This window comes from Thunnus maccoyii, chromosome 24, assembly GCF_910596095.1.
Source record: "Thunnus maccoyii chromosome 24, fThuMac1.1, whole genome shotgun sequence".
NCBI lineage: Eukaryota > Metazoa > Chordata > Actinopteri > Scombriformes > Scombridae > Thunnus > Thunnus maccoyii.
In genome coordinates, this window is record NC_056556.1 from 17,481,402 (window position 1) to 17,506,991 (window position 25,590).

Below are 25,590 nucleotides of genomic sequence, written 5' to 3' on the forward strand. Positions count from 1 at the left end.
CTATCCATCTCCCTCTCACCCTTCCAGGCCCTCCAGGTGGCTCTGGCTGAACACCAGGGGGAGGTGGACTACCTGACGTCGGCCGTAGACCAGGTCTTCCAGAAAGCTCCGCCAGACATCAGCCAGAGGTAAGACATAGGAAAGAATGAAGTGATCTGTAAACCATTAAAAGAAAGAAGTAAACAACATGGAACTTTGAATAGAGATTACAGTGCGATCAGTTTGGTGTGTATGATGATAGCTTGTATTTATGCTGGTTTTCAGTCGTTGGATCATCATTTTCGGTTTGTATGAGAAAATTGGTGAATGCCATTTTTAAGACCTTTTTCCATTTAAGTGTCCCAGTAAGCCAAGTAATCCAACATGCACCATTCCACAACCTGCAAATCAGTAATGTTATTGATTTCCTGCAGTAATTTGTCAAAACGTCTGCCATGAAAAAGACCTATAAGCACATGTGTTGTTGTAGGTATCGCACAGAGATGGACGCCATCATGGCGCGCTGGAAACGACTCGGCACCACGCTGACAGAGAACGCCCAGAGAATCCAGGAGCTCATGGCCAAACTGATGCAGTTTGAGGTGAGACTGAAGTAATTCACATAAAATAAAATGGTAATTCAGTCTGGTTATGAGGCCAGGTGTGACATAATGTGTCCCTCTCCATCAGAATGATGTAAAGACGTTAAAGAAGTGGATGGCAGATGTGGATGTCTTTCTGAATGAAGAATGGCCGGCGCTTGGAGACTCTGAAGCCTTGGAGAAACAATTAGAGCAGTGCACGGTGAGGAAACCAAGTAACACTGCGTGATTTTAAACTAAACCATCACTTTCACACCCACATTTTGATGTAACCGTTCAACTTGAACTTAATTGACATCATATCTTTTATTTCTTACTAACAGAATATAAAAGCTTACCAGTACAAAATGCTCAGATGGCAGCAAGACTGATGAAAGGTTGAGATTGGTTGAATGAAATGAAAATAAAATGGGCTCGGAATAAAAATGCCCTAGAGAATTCATAAAATAACCCTCAGAGTTCATAAAATACTAGAGTCTATAGAGTATACCTCAAGGAAAGAGAGAGGAAATTGAAAACCAGCAGATAAATATAAACAGAAAATGTTCCATAAATGTGTAAAAAACTGCAAACCTGACTGAGTAACATCCTCCCTGCATTTTGATTGGCCAGGCCCTGGTGAATGACATCCACACCATCCAACCCAGCGTCAACGGCATCAACGAGGTGGGCCTATACCTCAAAAAGGAGGCCGAGCCACCGTTTGCCATCCACATCCAGAAAGAACTGGACGAACTCAACGCCCAGTGGGAGAACGTCTGCAAACAGGTGTGTATCTCCACCCCCAAGCCCAAAAGCTTCATCCAGAGAATACGCTTTCTTGCTTTCATGTGTGCATATGTATGTTTCCCAACGTCTAGGCCTACGCTAAGAAGTCAGCTCTGAAAGGAGGCCTTGATAAAACCATGGCTCTGAGGAAGGAGATGCAGGAGATGCAGGAGTGGATCAACCAAGCCGAGGAAGACTACCTGGAGAGAGACTTCACATACAAGACGCCCGAAGAGCTACGCAAAGCTGTAGAGGAGCTCAAGGTGTGTGTGTGTGTGTGTGTGTGTGTGTGTGTGTGAGAGTTAGAGACACAAGGTTGTGGAGGATCTGAGGGTGTATGCAAGTTCAAGATAGAGATAGACAGGGAGGCAGAGACAGAAATAGATGGATTTAGGATGAAATAAGGGACTGTATAGAAATTTTTGAGTGGGTTTCATTCAGACATAGGTGACTTTTAATGTTCCTTGCAGCTTTATTCCAGCATGACAGGACATTTATGGAAAGACACAATGCTTATGCGATATTTAGCAGAAGACTGTGTTCTTTCAGGCTGCGTCACTGATGAATTTTAAAATTATTTTGTTGTTGAAGCCTTAATTAATGATGAATCCACTGATGCATTTTCACATCAATTTCATCATTTAACATTAATACAAATTCTGCCGCCCGATCATTAAGTCTGACATGCACAAGCGTTGAGTGACAGGACGTCACATTGGGATTGTGGTTTGATACCATTTTCTCACATGCTGTATGTAAAGTGTTTTGCTGGATATTCATTTATTCATCCATGCAGTTGGCATGAATGAGAATGCGGAGAGATTGCAGCTCAGATTGTTACTGTGGTTGTAGGAGGATTTTTTAACCTCTTTTGTCCTGATCGCAGCGAGAGGTTAAACTAGTTTTTATAGACTGATCTGAAATGAGAAGAATCTTCTCAACATCTTCAACACTTATCAAACTGACTTTATTTTCTTTGAGCATAAGAGATGAAGATAGACATAATACACTTATTCACTCTCTGTCTCTCTGCATGCTTGACCTTGTGCTGCTTTGGTTTATATGAGGCTGTTAACACTTGGTTTTAAAATGTGTTTTGGTGATCCAAACACAAGTGGATGGCTGAGACACATCGCTGATCACACCTGTGTCAATCATGTGTCTTCATGGTGTCTAGCCGACCACTTAAGTTCAGATTTCGTTACTGCCTACGTCACTTTCACAAGAAGGTCCAAGGGCCCCGCGCACAGATATTACATCAGTTTGTGGCCAGACAAGCGCCGGAATTTGTTTCGCACAGGCTAGCTAAGATATGGTACACATGTGTAAACACACACTGCACTGTAGTATAGAATGGTATCGATCCTCTTATCTCTAAACTGTTCATCAAGACCAGAACATTTATTTTTAATCCTAAATGTAGAGTAATTGTTCATTCTAATTGGATCCCAGTAAAAAAAAAAAAAAGTATCCCCTGGCCTTTTTCTGGAAAATGAGGATCTTGGTCTCCAGATTCATTCACAGTCGAGGATGATGCAGCTGTTCTTTCTCTTTTCTCTGTCACTCTCTCCTGATCCTGGCTAATTCCAGGTCGATAACGCCCCCCCGTCTGCCTGCCTCTCTCTTCATTGTTGAAGTAAAAACCTGCTCTCTTTCTTTCTCTCCCTCTCTCTTTATCTTCTTCCCGTACCCTCGCTCAAAGCTTTGTGTCTCTTCTTCAAACCCCTCTCCACTCTCGTTCCCCCGATTCCTCAATTTTCTATCAAATTGCATTGATCCTCCTCTTCGCTGCCGCACTTTTTTTTAGGCTTTCATAACTTTAATGTGATGTATTTGTGATGTAAATTTATGGCACTATTTGCTTTGTGATATCCCCAAAAGCTTTGGCAGCCATTCACCCCGCCTCCCCAAAAAGTTTACTTGAGAGTCGAGTTGAAAATTAAAAATTGATTTCACTCTCCCTCTTTTGCTTGCTCTTGCTAATCTCCTCCTCCCTCCTTCCCTCCCTCCCTCCTCCTCCTTATTCTCTCACCTCCTTTTCCTCTCCTCTACTCTTTGCCACTTGTTTCTCTTTTCCTCCATCCCCTCTTTCTCTCTTCTCCCGCCCTCCATTTCCCCCTTTATGCTCCACGCTTAAAGGAAACTCCATTCGTGAATCTGTTCATTCGTTTATTCTCTTAATCCCCCTCTTCTCCTGCTCTCTCCCTCGCTTGGGAAAGTATTAGCTACACTCCTTCATTCATTGATTCGTTGGCTTACTTGTTCACTCTGTCTCTCTCTCTGTCTCTTCACACTTAGCGGCTTTGTCAACAGAAGATACATTGATTCATTTGTTTGTGCATCCATCCCTCCATCCATTAAGCCCTCTCGCTCTCTCTTTCTTTCCATCTTCCTCTCTTCCTCACCTCTCTTACTCTTTATCTCTCGCCATCTGTCTCTCTTTTCTTTTCACTGTTCAATTTTCAGAGTTTTACTGATATGACGAGGCTTGTTAACTTAACAGCAAAAGCTATTCATCAAATCACATTTGACTCAATTATACGTTTCAATGTAAGAGAGCTCTGGAGGTCTCTTCAGTTGGTTAAGAGTGTTTCTTAGATGTCTGCAGTAGAGACAGAGGTAGGAACACACCCTCCGAGCAGGGATGGACTGGTAATCCGTCCAGAATGGCTGGAAGAATACTCTACAGTCATCAATAAGCTTTTTGAAACAGTGGCCATCTGGACTGTGATGTGAGGTAAATATCAGTCAACTTGTATGGTGAAAGATGCTGCTATCCATGGAGTCACATCAAGTCTACAGAACAAAAGTCAGGGAAAGCTGAACAAGGAAAAAGACATTTTGATGGGATGCCACTGTGACTTCACACCAACCCAATGAAACCAAAGAAAGTTTTTCAAAAGAGACAAGTTAGCAAGTTTTCCAGAGTTGCTAATGATATCAGCTGCATAGTTTTGGAAGGTTGGATTTGTTGAATTCTACTGGAAAAAGACCACACAGAACACCTGAGAATAGAATCTGAGAGGTTGAGCTGCTCTGAAACCGGTCGAGAGTTGAGGTAGAAAAACAGGTCGCAGTCACAACATCTGTGGACAGGAAACAGTTGGACACTTATATCAATTATATAAACCAAAATATAAATGGATTTCTCTGTGGTGAAAGCATGAAAAATATGATTCAAAGCGCTCGACTCACAATAATAAAGCAGAGGTCTGTTTGTTTCCACTGTGGTGAAAGCAGAATGTGATGGAACATGTTCCTTTTTTGCCTAAAGTAAATAAGAGGAATATTGATCTGTGAGTGTCGGTGCTCTGTTTGTTTTGATCCTTACCACAACTGTGCACCCGATACAGTGTTGGAAGATTTATAGCTGTGCACTGCTACTTTTCACTTTTCTGTGGTGGACTTCCACTATCAGCGGTGGGAGAGTGAAACATATTGTGCATTGTTTGCTTGAATGTGTCTGTATGTGTTATAGTCTAGTCAGGGCTCCTGAGGTTTGTCATTTTGTGCTGTCTATACAGACACTCAGCAGCATAGATAGTGCCTGCCTCAACTCATTTAGAATTCCCCAGTCTCACATTTATAATATCAGCGGTCAAGCAACCTGTTCAGCAGAGTGTGATGTGAGATTGTTAGTCTGTGCAGGGGTCTGCTGCTGGTTTGTTTGAATTTTTTCATCCATCATTTTTTCATGTCGTGCTTTAAAATGAGCAATTAACTTGAATACATAACTTCAAAAGAAATACTGTAGAGTGTGTAGGCTATTTTTGTATCCCAGAGATAGAAGAGGTGTGTATTTGATGCATTTATTCATATGTTCTGATGTGACTGTAAACCTTTAAATGTAATCTGCCAGTCAGCATTGTGTGCTTTGTTTTCTGAGTGGCTAAAAAGGATAGAAGGGATATATGAGATGTGTATAAGTCATGTATCTGTATGACTTGTGCATTGTTTCATTTTGATTTGAACATAAATCTGTTGTCTAAATTCCGTCCTGCGTTTGGAAAAAAAACGATCAGATAGCCTCTGTGTACGTGTGACAGCACTTTAAATCTAAAAACATGAACTTGGCTTGTACAGCAGCAGCAGCACAGACATTTGAAACACTTTGTGCCTTTTAGAGGGCAATGGCATTTACCCCTCCAGTATATATATTTGCTCTTTATACAGAGGCCCAAGAATGTTGGTTGGGATGTGTATGAGTCTACAGGCCAGAGAATAGTTTTATTCTCATTTAGCTTTATTCCATCTGGGATTTTAGTTGTAGATTTGACAAAATCTACTTTTTTGAGTAAATCTTGGAAGACTTAACTTTAAAGGGGCACTCCACAAATTTTACACTTGCAGAACAGTTGTACATATGTCTTACGTGATTCTGAAAGGACCTTTTTCTAAAGTCTGAGAAAATAATCCTGATGATGTCATCAGGGTTATGAGCTCATGATTTCAAATGTGTAACAGAAAGCCTGTGTGATAGACTGCAGGCATGGAGTTTGAAAGGGTGAATATTTAACAGGCAGGGGGAGGTCCAAACAAAAGGTGCTATGGATTTGCATTATGGGAAATGTAGGATTCAGTGTTTTTAAAAGTCTGGATACGTCCACAACTGCTGCTGCAATTTGACCTATTTCTAAAAATCTGTCTCTTTTTAAGTTTTACCTTTAAGTGACAAAGTGTATTTTTCATTGCCTCATATTCCATAAATACACACATTTCAGTTGAGAGATGCTTGTTGGAGGAAGGGAGTTGTTATCTCATTGAGGACACTTTACAGGGCTGGTCACCTTACAGAGCAGAGTCTCAACCAACCAGCACAACTCCTCTGTCCCTGAAAAATATCAGCTGTTCATCTCTCTCCTTCTCCGTCTCTCTATCAGAGGGCCCAAGAAGAAGTCCACTCCAAGGAGCTAAAAGTCAAACTCTTGACCGACAGCGTTAACAGTTTCATCGCCAAGGCCCCACCCACGGCCCACGATGCCTTGCGCTCGGAGCTGGACGTGCTGACGGCCAACTACCAGCGCCTTTGTAGCCGGCTGGATGGGAAATGTAAAACTCTGGAGGTATGATTTTTACTTTGTCTGTGGTCTCTGTCTTTTTTCTAACTTGAAAAAACAAAAATGAACTTGAAATTTTTCGGAGGGCACAGAGGGAAGGAGGAGGGAGCATGTGTTCTTGTTTGCCCAATGTAATAACATCCTTACATGTTGTGTCAAGGCCAAGACTGTGGTGCTCACATACATCAGTGCCGTCCTGGAGGGCATGCTGCTTTGTAGGTGTTTAGATGAGTGTGTGTGTGTGTGTGTGTGTGTTCTCTCAGAGGGTGTATACAGTATATTATAGATGAGCTGAGGTGAAGCAGGGTTGGCCAAGCAGCAGCGTTTCAGGCTTGGCTCTCCTAACATTTTAGATGTTATCTTGTTACCTAGCTCAATTAAAAACAAGCTAATATTAACAAGCAGTATCACAACACATTTTAATATTTAAAGTTTAAGCTGTTGGTTGGTTGAGAAACAATATGATGAAAAGTGATGGAGATTGCATGCTGAATTAATCCATGTAGGAGATCCATTCTTTAACAGAACAGAACTGTGGACAGTGTGTTCTGTGGACTGGAGGCAGAAATCTCCTGCATAAGTAAAACCACAACTGTCTGCATGGCGAGGTACCACTATAGAGCCAAGTGAGAAAATATGTTTTTTAGTTATTTGGGTGAAGTGACTCTTAAAAGGTGATAATATGTCAGTGTTGTGTTCACAGCTTGTTTCTACTGCCACCAAGTGACCATGGGTTTGATTTATGTTTATGAAATGCTGAAATTCCTGTCCATGTGTAATGACAGGCCTCTCTGCACAATGACACAACAACTACACTAACTTATGGTGCACAAAAATGAGCTTTCATTGTTACTATTTGCTTCCATATTCAGTTATTTAGCAAATATTGCCAGACTTTGCATTTAAACTTAAAGTAAACATAATAATCCATTCAGCAAATTCTCCAGAGGAAATGGAGTTTGGAGATTTGCTAAAAAAAATTGTCCCGACAGCTACTGATGGAGCTCAGGACTCAATCCTCAGGACGACTGCTACGTTCCAAATGTTTTTACTGGATTAAATCAGGATCTGTGACTAACAGCGTATCTTTCTCATGTGTAGAAAAGCACTAGAGGTCACTTATCTTTAGATCCTGTCACCATGTCAGGATATTAAAAGAACTGAAGCAGCTCTCTCATTCTGGAGATGCATGGATGGTTCCAGCAGCTGTGTGTGATGGCTGCGGGTATTATATAAACTCAAGAGGAAAGAATCCTGTAGGCAAAAAACACAACATCAGCTTTGTCACTTCAGCAAAACTACCAGTTACATCCAGTGACATGTGAACATTATACTGTAAGAATCTAAACTATTACACTCTCTGCCTTAAACACATTAAAAATTCTATTTTCATGGACATGTACATCAGTAAAAGATGCAAAATGAGCGCTCATCTCTACCAACTAATGCCACTCAAATTGTGGCTTTTGAGCTCTTTGTAATGTTTATGGACCAATCAGATATTTTGATGTAGCTACAGGAAAATCACAAGTTCAAAAAAAATCCAATGAATTCCATTTTTGCTGCTTTAGTTTCAGGGTGTTTGTATTGTGGATGCTGGCTCACTGGCTCACACCTTCATGGCTTAACATCAGTAATGTTCTAATAACACCTGTGCTTTTCCCACTATGACAAGTTAACATGTCTGCTGTGAAAAAAGGTCTATGTCAGTGCTAAAACATGGGGTAAAAAGCGTTCAGACAGTATTGTGTATGCGGAGGAAACCTTTATAACCTTCGCAGCTACATTTTTCATCAAGGAGTGTGAGAGCGTGAGACAGAGCCTGACAGCAAGTGACTTACAAGAAAAGCAGAGAGCTGACAACCCTGATTCTTTCTGTTTGCTCCACAAAGGAAAAATAACTTCTCTTTTTCCTTTTTTTTTGCGTTCTGAAAAGCTGTTTTTAAAACGTCCTCTTGTTGACATTATGAACCACATTCTGCCACTTCCATTAGTTAGTGCATTACAATAATGTCAAGTGCTTTTTTAAATGTTTTGTATTTATAAAAGTGCTGCTCAAAAGACCTTTTAGCTTCATTTTCCATTTAAGAAGCTAACTCAATCACCAGATGCCAGACAGAAGCAACTGTTGCTAATTTGCAGATGGAAACAAACTCATCAAACACGTCGATGTTGAACAGATGTTGATATGATGGCCTGAGCCGATGCTGAACACGTGAATATAAAACAGTAGCGCGAGAAAGTTGAGTCAGCGTCCTTAAATGATGTTCAAACTTTGCTCTCATTTGGGTTGATGTTGTGTTTTGCTGCCTCGTGCGTGTCGTTCTCCTCCTTTTCTCTCCGTCCTCCCATCGTGTGAGTCTCTTCTTCGTCTTCCCACTCTTCTCTCTGCCTCATTTTCATGAGGAATAATTACCTCTGCATCTTGATCTTCATGGTGATTCTACGTTACGGTTGAAATTCTCCCTCTCTCAACGTTTGTCTTCTCCCGCTGCTCTCCGTCTGTCTCCCCTCTAACACATAAAAATGTCAAAATCGTTAAAGTGCATCATCTGTTTTTTCACCAATCCGTTTACTAATCCTTTCAATCTATCTCTCCTCTTGTCTCTTCATGTGGCTGATGATGTTTTTATAATTGTGTGTGTGTGTGTGTGTGTGTGTGTGTGTTATGCAGGAGGTGTGGGCGTGTTGGTGCGAGTTGCTCTCCTACCTGGAGCAGGAGAACGCCTTCCTGGACCAGCTGGAGCAGAAACTGGATGAGACAGAAAACCTGCAAGGAGGAGCAGAGGAGTTGCAGGAGGCACTGGATGTGAGTATGAAGAGGGAGAAGTTAAGAAATGAAGGGGAAAGACGTGCACACCTTTTGGCTCCATTTATATGGCGGTGCATCGACAAGCGTGTAATGGGACTCCAACGGTGTGGTATTCTCCTGTCCTTGAAATTCACAAATTTTGAGCACAGCACGCACAGTCTACCAGGGGGGAGGGGAGGGAGTTCATTTAAATGAAGCAGTGCAAAGAGAGTTCTAGGCAGGTAGGTAAGTAGGTATTTAGGCGGAGGCTGGGTGTCAGATGTTGCACTGAGAATAAAATTATGTCTGAAAAATGACATCTGTTTCGGCTGAAAAGTCACTGCTAGGAATCTGGAGTTTTTGTCTAGGAAGAAATATGCGGCAATAATGCTAAAAAATATATAAATAACAGATTTTAATTAAAGACTTTTCATCAGTGGATGTATTTAAATGCACAAAAGATGAACGTGTTATGTAAAATTTGAAATAAGTAAGTGACCAGTCCCAAGGCTAAGAAGCATTCTCATTTTTACATTTTAGTTATGTAGTCAACAATTTTACTCTGATAATATAAATTGAGAGCTGTTGCTGAATATGACCAATTTCCTACAGCATCAGACTAAAAAGCCAACAGATAGTAAAAAGAGTGATGCTCTTATGATCACAAAATAATCAAATGTGAGAGGAATGCAGAAAACTGAAGGAGAAAGAAGAGAGATCTTTTTAAGGGAATTTGAGGAAGTGGAGGAGAGAGATGTCATTAAATGGAAGGATGTGAGAGAAAAACTGTTAGCAGCTATTTGGAGGAAATAAAGACAGATTCAGTATGCAGGTTCCTGGATAGTCCTGATGTTATATATATAAAACAGACCTCACACACAGAAAAAAGTAGATCCAATATAATTTACATCACTTCTAGCAATTACAGAAATTGGGGTTTACTGGCCTTCCTGAGGAAATAAAGTGAAAGGCTTATGTGTTAACCCTAACTCAACTTAATTTACTTAAATTGCGCTTTAGCAGATTGCCTCAGATGTTACACCCAGGGATTTGGTGAGATTAAACAATGCAAAAAAAAAAAAGCTTAAAGCCTCTGAATCATGATGCATTCTTTCACTGAAGTTAACACAAAACTGCAAAAATGCAACCAACTGCCCCCTCAGCTGTATTATAGTTTGCTGAACAGCCTGTTGACATCAGCCAAACAGACCTTTTTTTGGCATTTTAGAATATGTGAAAAGCTGTTAAGTGCTGTGGTCACAGGAATGAGGGTTAGTTGGCCTCTTTTAGCCTCTACATGTCATCACCTAACACTTTTATCCAGCTTAATTTTCAGTAAGCTTCTCCTCCCTCATCATTAGTCACCTGCAAACAAGCTAATACTATTATGTACACCAAAAGACAGTATCACTACTACAAGAGGCATCTTTTTAGCTCCAATCCAGCAAGCTGAATTTTTTAACTTTAAATTTGAATGTTTTCTTGTAATGCTGATGTGTGGAGGATGTGGACTTTGAGCTATAAAGAATACAACACAGTCTTTGAAAGTGTGAGTGATCATTATTTTGTCTGTGTTTTTGTGTGTGTGTGTGTGTGTGTGTGTGTCTGTGTGTACAGGGCCTAGAGGTTCTTCTGCGCCACCCAGAGGACAACAGGAACCAGATTCGGGAGTTGGCTCAGACGCTGATGGACGGAGGCGTTCTGGATGAGCTGATACAGCAAAAACTAGACGCTTTCAACACTCGATGGGATGAACTTATGGCGAGGGTAAGACATAAACTAGACTTATACAGGAAAGACATACACAGCATATCCACATTGAGGAGCAGCATGGGAAGCAGTGTGGAGGGAGATATTACTTTTTGATTTGATAAACATTCCTGCTGCAGGAAATAATTTCACTCATTTCACTGCAATGCAGTTTTTATTTGTTTTGTATGAGTTGAATCCAGAGTGCAGTTTGCATTTAAACAAATGTGGCTTGCTGTGAACAATTGATTACCCATAAGTTAGTTAATCAGTTTGGTTGCACAAATAACAAAAGAATAAAACAGAAATGGAAAAAAGACTTGTGAGATTCAAAAAACTTATATGAGCTTATGGAGGCATTTAAACAACAAACAATGGCAAACAGTAAGAAACTAACAGCTCAGCTCCTCATTGTGGTTGACTCTGCCGCATCGCTTCACACTATACACCATCAGAAAGATCATGTCCTCCTGGCGGGGCTGCTAGCATGCACTATAAACACTCTGCAAATGGTTCTAAACACAGTGCACGTCTGGTCTTCAACCAGCCAAAAATGGCACTACACTCCACAGGGTCCTTGTTGCTTGTCATTAAAGAATAAGTGTGATGATATTCAGACTGTTTGTGAAATTGTGAAAGTGCTGGGAGACAAATTAACACAATGTTGGTTTTGGTCTTTTCATACAATTAGTTGACAAATTGGTCAGTTTGGTCAGCAGAATCCCTCTTTGCCCTCCAAAACCACTTGAAGACCTGCCTCTTCTGATAGCATCTATTTATCTGATATGCTCTCTTCTAATTTTCTTGCACTTATGCCTTGCTGTGTGCACCTGCAACCTCATGGAACTTGCTTTAGGGGGACTTTGAAAGTGAGCACTGCAGCACTTATTCACTTATTATCTTGAAGGCTTCTGCTTGATCTACTTGGATTATACCTCATTTTTATGCGGCTTTGGACAAAAGCACCTGCCAAATTAATAATTGTAACAGTACACTAACAGTAAAAAAATATAGCCGTAAGCGGCGATTCTGGTGTTCAAGCCAACACAGACCGTTAGAATTTGAAAGCTTCAACAGCTTAATTAAAAATATCCACCAAGTTTGATGATGTTTGGACAACCTGTCATTGATTTATGGTCAAATTTGCACCAGGCTCATGCAGGTGTTAGCAACTGGTGGTGCCCCCTATTGACCCCCCCCATTGGTCACATTCTAACGATTTCTGATTTATAGTCTGATTTGTGTTTTTTGGATTTGTTGTGCATCTAGCGGTTGATGTGAATGAAACCTTCAGGGGATGTTTCAGGTAATTATGTGGACATATCCATATCATATATGTTGTGATGATTGGCCCAACAGTTGTTGACTTTGGTCTATTTATTTGCTGAGCCATGCCCTCGTGAAGTTCATTGGTCAGTATCTTGAAAACTAAATAAGATATCAACAAGCTTTATGCAATTTTTGTTAAGCTTGGTCCAATAATGATCCACAGAAAATTTGGTAGCAATCAGACCTGTGGTTTAGAAGATGTTAAAAATGTGTTTTTCAAAAGATTAAGAATGGTGGAAAATCTATCTGAATTTTGTTTGTGAGACTTAGACTTGAAGTTATAGACCAAAACATAAAGTTTGTTGTTATAGCACCACCATATGGTGGATTGGGGTCATATTTCTTGGGTAGCACTTGCACACAAATTCCAATCAATGGGCAAAACCTCATGTCTCTGGTATTTACCATCTCACGGGAATTTGTGCAAACATTTCAAGAAAAATAATAATAATATAACAGCACAAGAACAATATGGTTTCAGGCCTTCATGCTTGAACTCTAATAACTGTACATGTATGTATTGGCTTATAATAAGCATTCTGTGCAATAGAAAGAACAGCAGAATACTCAGATATCAAGTTTGTCTGAATCCTAAATGAGAATTTCATGATAGTAGCTGCAATATGATGGTACTCTGTATGTCTGTAATATGTCTATTAACTGACATATGTCCTGATTCAGGAAAAAATACATGTCATATATAAATACATCTTACTGCTAAAAGTGTCAGGTTAGTAAGAATTCTGTCAACATAATAACCACTCTACTACTGCAGCATTTAACGGTAGAGATTAAACAAAGAGATTTTCATTAAAATCCTTTTCAGAGACCTTTAAAGCTGAACTCCACTAACTTCACAAATTCATGCTTTTGCTGTAGAAAAGGGAAATCCAATCAGTAGTTGAAGGCTCTGTACTAAAACCAAAAGATTTTAACCTGCTGGTCACTTTTAGTATGAACATTATGTGAAATACTGTTACCTACAATCATAAAAGAAGTACTTTTTTCCTTTTTAACTTTGTTCAACTATTTCATAAAGTGTAGTTCATAGTTCCCCACCTGGTCTGTTGTGCTCATGCATCATTAAACAGCACAAATACCTAAAGGTTTAACCTGTGGTACATATCATCAAGAGGTGGCCCATTGGATAATGAGGAGAGTGTTTACTTTGTCCAGCAGTACTTCAAATGAATGAGTTTTTATTCTGTTGGAGTGTCATCTTTTCTGAGCCAAACATAATGATGCCTGCAACCCTTCATCTGTGGTTAGATCAAAACTGGATTGTGGGAAATTTCCTCTGCTTGCAACAGAAATTAGAATAAAGACAACTGACAGAAGGCATCAAAAACATGACATCACCAGCATAGCTTGAGAAGACATGATGTCAATTATTACTAGACTTGCATGCAGGTAGGTCAGGGTTGAGTTAGGGAGCAATATTTTTACGGATGAGTTTTGTTTGTATCGTGTACTCGTACAAGGATCCTGGCAGCGTGATTCATTTGGTTCCAACTTTATTTACATAGCACATGTAATACCCAATGCAATTAACAGGGTTTTAACGAAAATAAAAGACTATTAAAGCAAGAACAATTAATTAAATAGAAAAACAACATATAAAACTGAATATATATTAAACACACATGTAAAAGCATGATAGAAATTACACAATGTAAGCACATAAAACACATGAGCACTAATGAAGACATTTAAGGTGACAGTGCTAAAGGCTGAGTTAGTGTTGAGTCAAAGGCTTTGGGGAACAGGTGAGCTATAAGTCTTTTAAATGTATCTACTGACTACTGTCCTCAGGAAGCTGGTTCCAATAGTAGGCAGCTTGATAACTCAAAGCTGCTTCGCCATGCTTAGTGTCAACCCGAGGGACAACTAATAGACCAGTCCCTGATGATCTGACGCTTCTAGTGGGTTCAAAAGGAATTAGCAATTGAGAAATGTATTTGGGGCCAAAGCAGCTTTTCTTCTAGTGAGCACCCTTACTGCAGCAATCTGCTAAAAGCAAAATTGTGAATCAGCTTTTCCAGGTCATGTCTGGAAAACAGGTCTTTGATTCTGGTAATAATTTTCAAGTGATAAAAGGCTCAATTAACTTGAGAGATCAAAGAAGACTGTTAGCAAGCAAATATGGATGTAAACTATTTAAAATATTGAAAAAATCGGCTTTGCAAATGTTTTATGAAGAAGGAAATGCCGTCAAAGTGATCCCAAGAACACACACACTGTGTTTCAGTGAATGTAAAGTTATGTTCACTCTGAATGTGAAGAGAACTTTTGTTTGTTTACAAAAAAATGCCCACCTTGTACATTTGTACCTTTAACAAATATAATGTAAAAAATAAAAATGGAAATAAGTAAGTTATTTTTCCTGTTGACAAATCAGTTATACACTGTAAGGAGAAACACCTAAACCAACATGATGTATTAATATATTTATTATCAACAAACCAGAATCACATAATTATTTGCAGAGTGAGATGTAATTATGAATTATACAGAAGTAAAAGAAATACATCGACTGGTAGCACCTGATTATTTCATTTGAATCAGTGAAAAAATAATAATGAATAAGAATGTTTGATGTTTATGATCATAGTTGAGTGGTCATTTCTGTTAATGATCCCAAAAAAGCTGATACACTGGATATCTGACTGTTGTGTTGCTGCTTTGGATTTGAACTTTAAACAATCTTCCTCTCTTCCAAACTCCTCATCCACCTCCACCTTCTGTCCATCTGCTCCTCATCCTTTTCCTTCTACTCCTTCACATCTATATCCTTTTTGCTTTTGTGTCCCCTCCCATCTTCCTGCTTCTCTTCATCCTCCCCTTACCTGCTTTCTGCCACCTCCTCTTCCTAATTCTCCTCCTCCTCCTCCTCCTCCTCTTCCTTTCTCCATGTCTTCCTTCCCTTCCTTCTAGCCATCATCAGCCATCATCAATGGCAGCAATAACATCCTCAGCCTCTTGCAGTGATCCTCAGTGACAGATTAGACACACTTGCACCCACACACACACACACACACACACACATAGAAACACACACTCATTGCCCGCTGGGTTGATCCTCCCTCACAATAGAAGCAGATTAATGTTCTCCTTGCAGCCTGATAAGCCTCCCTTTGTTTGGCTACCCATCGGAGACAGTGTGTGTTGCGTGTCACATTCTTTTATTTCAGACTTTTTGTATGTTTGGGTAGAAACAGTCATAGCGTGTATTGTCTGTGCGAGTGTGTTTGAAAGAATCACAGAAGCCGGTGTCCTTTGTTTGGGTGTGTATGTCAGCATGTATGCATGTGAGGTGAGACCAGGCGGCTCTGAGCCCTGTTTGTTTGTCATCTGTAAAGAGGACGGGAAGCTCAGAGACAGGACGCGGGTGTTTGTGAGTATCTCTGCGAAGACAGATGGAGGAGCAGAAGCATTCAGACACCAAAATATGGCCTTAATGTTTTTTTTTCTTTTTTTTAACCTGAGGAGACTGTATCAAGGGAATCATCTTTTCTTTGTTAAATCCTCTTTTACTAACTTGATCAGTGCTGTTTGAAGAACACACTGTCACATCTCTAGGTTAGTTTTCTTGGCCAGTTTTACAGAAGGTCATTTTTCAACCTTCCCAGGGACTGCAAGTGAAAACTAGACATTTTGTAACCTTAGAATTGTAAGATTATAACTGTGAGTGGTTTTCAGATATTGCAAAACCTACATACAGTTTTGCAGAAAGAATCTTCTAATACTGAGAGCTGAGTTTCCACTTGCAATTACAAGGTTCTATTAGGCTTAACATCAAGTAATTGTCTTCTTCTTCTTACTTTTTAATACATAAAATCAATATATGAATTAACGATTGGAGGTGTAATATAAAATATTTGGGCGAAAACATTTGGTCACATCAAACATCTTCACAGAACTGATAATGCAAAAAGTTTTACTAAAAACAAAATTTACTCCAATTTACTTTCGTACTACGGTTTCTGCTCCACTCTCAAAAATGTACTACTTCCACCTGGATAGGTAAAAAACAGACACAGTTAGAGGCAGAATGGCAGAGTAAAAGCAGAGTTAGGATCAGATCACTAAAATGTTCAGCAACTAGCCAGTTAACCTGCATTAATCTCAAACTCAGCTGGGTAGTTAAGCTTAGTAAGCTAGCTGTTTAGCATAGTAGCTAAGAGTAAGAAATAAGTCATAAACCTTTGTTGACATTTGTTACAGTGTCATTCACAACATCTGCTTTTCATATTATATGGCCATTACCAAAACGAATGTTAAATGCTGTCTAAAACACAGACGCTGCACAAGAATTTAGCCAAAGTAAAATAGTGAAGGTGTAAATATATTCATGAAAACAATGTAGGATTCATATTCTTCCAAAATTTGGCTCTGCAAATGTTTTATGAACATGTTTAATGGGCCTCAAGGATACACACAGTGTGTTTTGGTGAGAAACAGTAAATGTAAACATAACATAGATTACAAAAAGGTTCCTTGAATGAAATGCCAGTGTGTCATCTAATCAACATATTAGTGCAGTTTCTATTACTTTTCAAACACTGTTGGTATTTGGAATTGAAGCAGCAGCCCTAACCTGTATCAGCTGCTTTAATCCATCTGGCATTGACACTATTTGATTCTACTGCCTTTATAGCTTGACTAAGAAATCTCAGATGTCAGTCAAATCAAAGTCCGACATCAGAAAAAGCCATTTCTTATCTACATCCAACTTCTTATTCAAAGAAAAATATTCCAAGTGCAAGAGTCAAATAGCTTAATGTCAACACTTCCCCAGCATCAGACGGAGCAACGTTGTAAGCAGTGCAGGGGTCCAAGTAAATGCCAAGACAGTAAAGTATATAATCTCATTATATCAATGTCCCACTTTAAAACTCGTGTGGAGATAAATCCAGCCCGCGCATGCAAAAAAAAATGTTGTTTCACATCTCCGTCTGCAGTTCTTCAGATCAAAGAGGCGTGTTTGCCGTTTTAATTTCAGCTTCTTGTAACGGCTGGAAACCAATAAGAGGAAGTGTGATGCGGAGAACGCTGCTCTCGCTTTGCCAACGGCGCTTCCAACACAAGTCAGTTAAGCAAACAGCGATCCCCTATCTCTCTTGTTCACAATCACTGCACTCGCAACTGTGTGTCTGTGTGCGAATGTGTCAGAAATAAGTAATAAAGGAAAAACTGAGTGTTTAATGAGAATATGTATTCATGAGCCGACAATTGCCAGGAAAATGGAATACATCGCCACAGGGAAGGTTGTTATCAATGTTTGTCTAAATATTTAATCTCACTCAAGTTCTCATTTCATACATTATAAACTAAGACATGAGAGCGAGAAACTAAAAAAACCCAATGCTACATCTACTGGTAACATTAGGAGTAGTGTGTGTGTGTGTGTGTGTGTGTGTGTCACACAAGGGTTAGACTGGCTCAGGGCTATACTTAGAGTCATTATCCGTCCGTATGGGATTAGCATGCTCACCTGTAACCACATATAAACACGCTCTCCGTCTCTCTCTAACACACACACACAGGTTTATGATGTAATTGGTCATATGACATCACGGCCCGCCCTTGTTAATCTTGTATCACCAGGCGAAAGGGAGAAAGGAAACTTCTCAGTAGTTGCCAGGCGCCTGACGTTTCACTGACAACAGGCGTCGGCGGACTAGTTATTGGTGCTGTTAGTGACGACGGAGGCCTTGATGTGTTTGGTCACACAGAGACGACATGAGAGAGAAACCCCGGAGTCCGTCCTTCAAGAGGGTACACGCAGGGGGGAGTGTGTGTATGTTTGTTTGTGTGGGTGTTTTGTGTACATATGGTTCAGTCTTGTGTATGTGTTTGTGTATGTTTCCTGCCCATGTGCTTGTGTACTATATGTGTGTGTGTGTGTGTGTGTGTTCATAGTGATGTAGGAACATGTCACCCAGTGCAACAGTGGGGCTCACTGATGTATTTTTAATAGTTTTTGGATAACATACGATATATCAGGCTTTGACACACATACAATACTTGTTAGATCAATTCATACAAATCTAGTAGAGTACATAGAAATGCTTTGCTGTTAAGGTGGGTCAGAGCATAGTATTCATATTTGTCTGAAGGGAGTTTTGCTGCACTATGGGTGAAAATGACATGTCACCAGCAAAAAAAAAAGGCTGTTGACACCTGACTTTTGTTGGATTTTGCTACAGTCAGTCATGTTTTGGGCTTATTTCAGCAACTGAAATGTATTAGGCTGTGTGTATGTGCACAGTTGTAGAAGTTGTGTTATGTAGCAATGGCTTTTTATACATTGACTGCAGATTATAGTAAATAAGATAACAGTTTAGATATGTGAATAAAATATCCCAGTCTCCCCCTGAGGATTCTTTAAATGCATCTTATCTGAATCTCATATGTACCTTATCCACGTTTTCTAAGAGATTATCCAAGAGATTTTTTATGGGAAACCGCTTTTATATACATGAGTCGAAAAATTGAATGTAGAAATCCATGTAAACATCTAGTGATGCATTGCCCGCGAGCTGTTTCCTTTATTTATAGCCCTCTTGATGTGTCTGTCTGTGTGTGTTTTCTGATGGTGTGATGTGCTTCCTGTTTCCCCAGGCGGCGCTCAGGCAGAAGGAGCTGGAGAAGAGCGTCCAGTGGGCCCAGGAGAATGACAAGACACTCAGGCAGATGCAGGAGTCACTGGCCAACACGGACCGCCACCTCACTGCGTACCTGACTGACCACATCGATGCCCAGCAGTTACCTCAGGAGGCTCAGGTACTCTTCAGTGTGTGTGTGTGTGTGTGTGTGTCTGTCAGGAGTTTAACAAACCAAAGGTAGGTTATTATACCTAAGCTATTCCTTTAACCATTTCATGATCAAAACCACTAAAATAACAATGGGAAATTTAGTTTTTTGCATTTCTAAAAACAAAGTATTTCCTATGTGCTTCAATCTGGACACACACTTCAAGCAGACGTTGCACTGCCACCAGTGATCAGAGTGAACAGTGAACTGTTATTGGGTTTTAACAAGCCTGTGTTGAATTATTATTTACAAGTGTTAGCAGCATCACTCAGGACAATATCTAAAAAAAAAAATATCTGTAAAGATCCTGCTGATTGGTTAATCATGTTTTGAAAAATGATCACAAAATTGTCATTCTTTTTTGGGTGTGTGCTTTTAACCTCTGAGACTAAATTACATCAAAAAACTATGATTACCTTTGAAAACTCTGCCGTAAACATGCCACATGCCACATGCCAAGAGTGATTTTTCTGCCAGTTTTTTCTTGGATGGAGGCCACCTGAAAAGGTCTGCTCCTGCTAGAGAATGTTCAATCAGGATGAGTTAAGTGCAACTATTTTTTCAACAAGATATCACAATTTAAAATGTGCTCAGAAAACAAATTAGGATTCTGCTTGACCCAGCTGTACTCAGTTGGTTCTGATAAGACCTGACTGAAACCACTAGACCTGTTCAGACTCAGTAGGACTAATAGGAGCAACTAGACCTGACTAGATGCAAATGCAACTCATGAAACTTAACCAAACTAAACTTCACCTGTCTAGCCTTGACTGTGAGAGCAGAATTGATTAGATTGACCAGAGATGTAAGCAGACCCAAAAAGGTCCATCTGGACCTAATTAGACTGGGCCAGACTATATTCAAGTTTAATAGTTTTTTTCAGATTTATGCAAATATTTTTTTTAAAAGTGATTGAAGTTCCCATCAATAATTGCAGGTTTTAGTTGATTCATGACACACTGTCAAGCCTTTGACCTTGTCAGATTTAATCATTAACAGAGACAACTGTGTGGACAGGTAGAGAGTGGAAGTACACTTAAGGAAAAACAAATGTTTTGTGTGTCTGCGTGTGTGCGTGCAAAGAAACCTAATAGAGAACGGCAAATGCTCCTTTCTCTCTGTGGTCCTAATTAAGCTTTGAGCTGCTTTGGACACTGACAGTAGGAGCACACACATACGCACATGAATGCACACACATACGTATAGTTGTCCCTCTTTCTTTTTCCACACACCATCCAGACAACTCAGATGATAGATAATGAAATAATGGCCTGCAATGATAGCCTGAGTGATAGAAACGTGGCAGGGAGTGTGTGTGTGTGTGTGTGTGTACAGGGAGAGGATGGAGAGATTACCTCCACGTGCGTTGTCGACCACCAGCGCAAAGGATGACACTTCTCTCTCCCTCCCTCACTCTCTCACACACACACACACACACAGGAGGATAAGAGAATGATTGGATTAGAGTGGTGTGGATGAGCATCTGTGATTATGGGCACTTGGTATTTAAAAAGAGAGAGGGGTGACAGAGACCAAGTGTGTGTGTGTATGTGTGTGTGTGTGTGTGTGTGTGAGAGAGAGAGAGAGGGAGAGAGAGAGAGAGCGAGAGCTTTTAAGGTGCCTTTTCCTCTCTTCTTGATGCCTGCTGCTCTCTTGTGGTCACCAGAGGGAGGTGCACTATCAATCCATCAAAACTCTACTAGCTTTAGTTTCACTGTTCAGATGGACCTTATGCAATTTACTGTTAGATTTAAATCTTAATTTATTTTAATTGAAATAATTAAGATTTTGTGCATGTGTGTGTGTGTAACAGAAAATCCAAACAGAGCTGAGCGGCCACGATGCGACCCTGGAGGAGATGAGGAAGAAGAATCAGGAGAAGGAACCGGCGCAGAGGGTCATGGGACAGATAGACCTCACCCAGGTATACGCTCACACCTACACAAACACACACAGAGCTGGACACACACACACAACACATAGTGACCTCCTCACATGTTGGCGTCGCTCTCTTAATCTTTACCTGTGTTTGTGTGTCCTCTCCACAGAAAATGCTGACCGACGTGTGGACGAAGTTCCGGCTCTTCCAGAAGCCTGCCAACTTCGACGCGCGGCTGCTCGAGTGCGAGCGTGTGCTGGCTGGGGTTAAAAGCCAGGTGGGGGTGCTGGACATCCGCAGTGTGGAGCAGGACGTGGTGCAGTCTCAGCTGGAGCAATGCATGGTGGGTGATTTCTTTACAGCAGCAGATAGGTTGATTAATGGATAGATAGATCTGATTTTAACCCCCTGCTGTCTGTTTCTGTCTAACAGAAGTTGTACAAGGTGCTGAGTGAAGTGAAAGGGGAGGTGGAGACGGTGATAAAAACAGGCAGGCAGATCGTCCAGAAGCAGCAGACTGAGCAACCCAAAGAGCTGGATGACCGGGTGACCGCCCTTAAACTGCTCTACAACCAGCTGGGAGCACAGGTTAGTACACACACACACAGTTACACAAACATCATCATACAAGTCAGATTTAGACATGGATTTGATTTTATGTGTTTATGCAGATAACAGAGAGTAAGCTGGAGCTGGAGAAGAGCCTGAAGTTGTCCAGGAAGCTTCGTAAGGAGCTGAACGGGCTGACGGAGTGGCTCGCTGCCACTGACGCAGAGCTGACCAGGCGCTCCGCGGTGGACGGCATGCCCAGTGACCTGGAGGCTGAGGTGGCGTGGGCGCAGGTACGATACACATATAAAGACACACATTTTTAGAAAAAATGTATTGTAAACATACAAGAACTCACTTACTGTCAGTAGTGGAAGAAGTGTTCAGATCCCTTAACTGATTTTTTTGGCCACTTGGGGGCAGCAGAAACAAGCTGTGAACATTGACATATCATCACCTTTGAAGTTGATGTGTTGAACTTGTTGGCAAGCAGTTGCTTATTTCCACATCCAGTAGTTATGGAGCAACACATCTGAATGATCCTCTCTCCTCTTATGCCCTTTTCTCCATCTCCTCCTCTCCAGTCCACCCATGGTGAGACAGAGAGACGTCAGCCGCAGCTGCAGGCGGTGGTTGACCTCGCAGAGGCCCTTAAGGCCGTGCTGCGGGGCCACGGGAGCCTGGTGGATGACAAAGTCAGCCTGCTGCGCTGCAATTGGATTGCAGTCACATCCAGATCAGAAGAATGGCTCAACCTGCTGCTGGTGAGAAAAAAAGAACATATCTATAAAACAAACTTTGATATGTTAAGCGTTTATTATTTATCTCTCTTATCAGTGCTAAAATTACATCAAATTGTCTAAAAATAACTCATTTGAAGCATCACTGTTTGCAGCCTCAGTAAATAAGCTCTTTCTATGTCTCTCTCAGGACTACCAGCGGCAGATGCAGAAGTTGGATGGACAGATAGAGGAAGTGAACGGATGGATCGATGGAGCAGAGAAAAAGATGAATGAGATGGACAGCCAGGGACCTGATGATGCCGCGCTTAAGGTTGTAATGTTTATGTACTTCATGTTTAATCTATATCCTATGTAAAAAAAATTAGGAATCTCATATGCTCATATCTCTGCTTGTGATGTTTGACCACTACTGAATACTTAATGTTGAAATGTAAATACTACATTTATGGCATTGAAATATTTGAAATTTGAACAAGACCCTGTCTATCTGTCTTGTTGCTCAAATTGGGTTTGAATAATCAGATTTTTTTGACTTGACTAATAATTATGAATAATCGTAATAATTTGAGCAACTGGAGTATAGTTTTTTGAATATTGGAAACTTAAATATCCCATGTGAATTTGTGAAGCCTAGAAAAACACTTAATGATCCCTCTAGACATATTTTAAGATGTAAAAATATTAATTTGAGTACTAATTTGTGCCTGATAAGGTCTTTTCACCAAAAAACTAACCCAATCATCTAATTAATTATCCTTAAAATTACATCTCTCTCTTTCTTTGCTTCCATACAACCAGTCCTCAACCCCTCCCAACATTTTCACACATGTGAATGATTTTACTAATCCTTTGATCTGCCCAGGATTTCAAACCAGCATCTCCAGCACCAGGGATACAATTTCTGTTACCCCATAAAGGGCTGAAACAAAACAAACGCTGAATATTTTCTAAGTGGTTATGAAATACGAACATTTAAACGTTTTAGACAACCTTTCAAATCAAATCAGCAGCTCTCATGCCTTCAAGGAAAGACGGCTCCTCTGACTAACCGTATGTGTGTTTGTGTGGGTGTCCTGCAGGTGCTGCGTGCAGAGCTGGAGCTGACCAGGGGTAAGATGGAGGAAGTGAGGGCTTTAGCCCAGGAGCTCATGTCCACCAGGGGGGAGAACTGTCAGGCACAGGTGGGACCCAAAGTGGAGCAGCTCAACCAGAGATTTGACACCATCGCCCAACGCATCAGCTCTGGACTGGTAGGAACGAAAGTGAAGGAGGACAGTTACAGCCTCTTAAAGCGATAACTCACATAGTGTGATAAGATTTAATTAATGTGTCAGTTGTTATTTGTTATTTTGGCATGTAAACAGTTGCAGCTTTAAATGGACTCTGACTCTTCCTCTTTCATCTTCCTTGCCAAATACTCTAATCCAAACTGTCTTCATAAATTAACTTCAAACTCACTAAATGTACTTCAAACTCTCACTAAATAGACTCCAAACTCTCACTGAATTTACTTTAAACCGTCACTTAACAGACTTCAAACTCTCATACTAAATTTATTTCAAACTCCCACTAAAGCTGCTCCAATCTCGCCGACTAAATTTACTTTCTCTTGGCCGCTAATGATCTTCCTTTCCTTGTATGTCTGTGACTGGGCATCCTTGCCATGGGCATGGGCGCGTACATGTGGTGTGTGTGTGTGTGTGTGTGTGTGTGTGTGTGTGTGTGTGTGTGTGACAGACGGCAGCGTCAGCCAAGGAGCTGGAGCAGTACCACAGTGAAGCACAGATCTGGCTGGAGCTCCTGGAAGAGGAAGTCAAACAGGGAGAGAACCTCAAGGAGGAGGACTTCCAGGAGGACAAGGTTTCACACACACGGATAATCACAACTGTTTTGGCTTCCTTTGATATTATGTGTGCACTAAACAAGTGTGTGTGTGTTTGTAGGATTGTGAGGAAGGTGCAGTGAAGGAACTATTGTTGAAAGGAGAGAGTCTACAGAAGAGAGTCCCGGATCAGGACAAGAGAGAGCAGATCAGACTGAAACACAACCAGCTCAACAGCAAATACAACACCGTCAAGGTAACGCACACATTATCACAGTCACCTGATCTGTCCATGAAAGACACAAGTCAAGCTAGTAGACAAACTGTTTACATACTTAAAGCTGGAGGACACACTGGAGGATTATTAGACTGGTTTACAGCAATCAGAGAGGAAATAATGACCCGAAGGCAGATTAAGACTGAGGGTCTGTGTTTATTCAGTAATACAAACTATCCTGATTGATGTATTCAATTACCTGAGCCACTGTGATAATATCAAACATGTGATATTTACAACTCAACAATAGCATTTCCCAATAACTCCTAAGTACTGAACCCTCACAGTGAGCAGTTGCTGCTACCTTCACTCTGATCCTACCGGCCTACAGACTACACCACAGGCTGCTGCTATCACCTAGTATAATCCCATCACACTGCTAAATAGAGGGTTGTAGCTTAATATAGAGGAAATGGTCAGCAATGTAACTAGAGCTGCACTGATTAGTCAATTATTTGATAGACAGAAAATGAATCACCAATTATTTTGATAACTGATTAATTGTTTAGAGTCATTTTTTAAGAAAAAATACTAAAATGATCTGGTTCCAGTTTCTTAGATGTGAATATTTTCAGTTTTTATTTATTCATTTTTGTTGAGCCTTTTATGATTAGTAAATATATTTGAGCTATGGACTGTTGGTTGGGACAAAACAAGACATTTTAGGTTGCAAGTGAAGTGCTGGTTAGTTTCATCTTGATGATGTTTTGTATATTTTCCTTAATAGTAATGACAGCAGAATGGTCATGGCCATTTTAACACCAGAATGCTATGCAGTGAGTTATTCACTTAAAGGAGTAGTTTGACACTGCAGGAAGTACGCTTATTCACTTTTAAATACAGTAAATATGAAGTTACAGGCAGCAGTCAGTTAGCTTAGCTTAGCATAAAGACTGGAAACAGGGGGAAACAAATAGCCTGGCTCTGTCTGGAGGTCCAGATTTGTTTAATTTGTACAAAAAACAAAGTGTAAAAATGAATATTCATTGCTTTATCTGGTTTTATGTGCCAGGCTATTTCTTAGCTGTCACCAGTAACTTGCTGGAGTCTCCACTGGTTGCCTGGCAACTGCTCAGAGCCAAAAGATAAGGTCCTAACTTTCGTTTATCAGTTAGCTGTATAATTCAATAGATGAAAAAACAGTGAAATGCATCTTTTGTTGTGATGAAAAAGATTTTCTAAATGTGTTACAACTTTTAGATTTCTGTAGTGTGCCTCAGACTTATAGC

General features: G+C 40.4%; 1 protein-coding gene across 8 annotated transcripts in view; it reads left to right on the forward strand.

Moving 5' to 3' along the window:
• dmd (dystrophin) overlaps window positions 1-25,590 on the forward strand; it is a 320,772-nt gene that overhangs the window by 198,611 nt on the left and 96,571 nt on the right. For all 8 annotated transcript variants that reach the window (XM_042405326.1, XM_042405321.1, XM_042405323.1 and 5 more), the window contains 18 exons: window positions 28-128; window positions 470-581; window positions 670-783; window positions 1,194-1,349; window positions 1,442-1,612; window positions 6,230-6,412; window positions 9,081-9,215; window positions 10,815-10,964; window positions 18,900-19,061; window positions 20,905-21,015; window positions 21,140-21,313; window positions 21,403-21,558; window positions 21,642-21,812; window positions 22,104-22,283; window positions 22,450-22,572; window positions 23,342-23,512; window positions 24,000-24,122; window positions 24,206-24,340. In XM_042405326.1, the coding sequence (XP_042261260.1) occupies window positions 28-128; window positions 470-581; window positions 670-783; window positions 1,194-1,349; window positions 1,442-1,612; window positions 6,230-6,412; window positions 9,081-9,215; window positions 10,815-10,964; window positions 18,900-19,061; window positions 20,905-21,015; window positions 21,140-21,313; window positions 21,403-21,558; window positions 21,642-21,812; window positions 22,104-22,283; window positions 22,450-22,572; window positions 23,342-23,512; window positions 24,000-24,122; window positions 24,206-24,340 (2,628 nt within the window). The remainder of the gene's footprint in view (window positions 1-27; window positions 129-469; window positions 582-669; window positions 784-1,193; window positions 1,350-1,441; window positions 1,613-6,229; window positions 6,413-9,080; window positions 9,216-10,814; window positions 10,965-18,899; window positions 19,062-20,904; window positions 21,016-21,139; window positions 21,314-21,402; window positions 21,559-21,641; window positions 21,813-22,103; window positions 22,284-22,449; window positions 22,573-23,341; window positions 23,513-23,999; window positions 24,123-24,205; window positions 24,341-25,590) is intronic.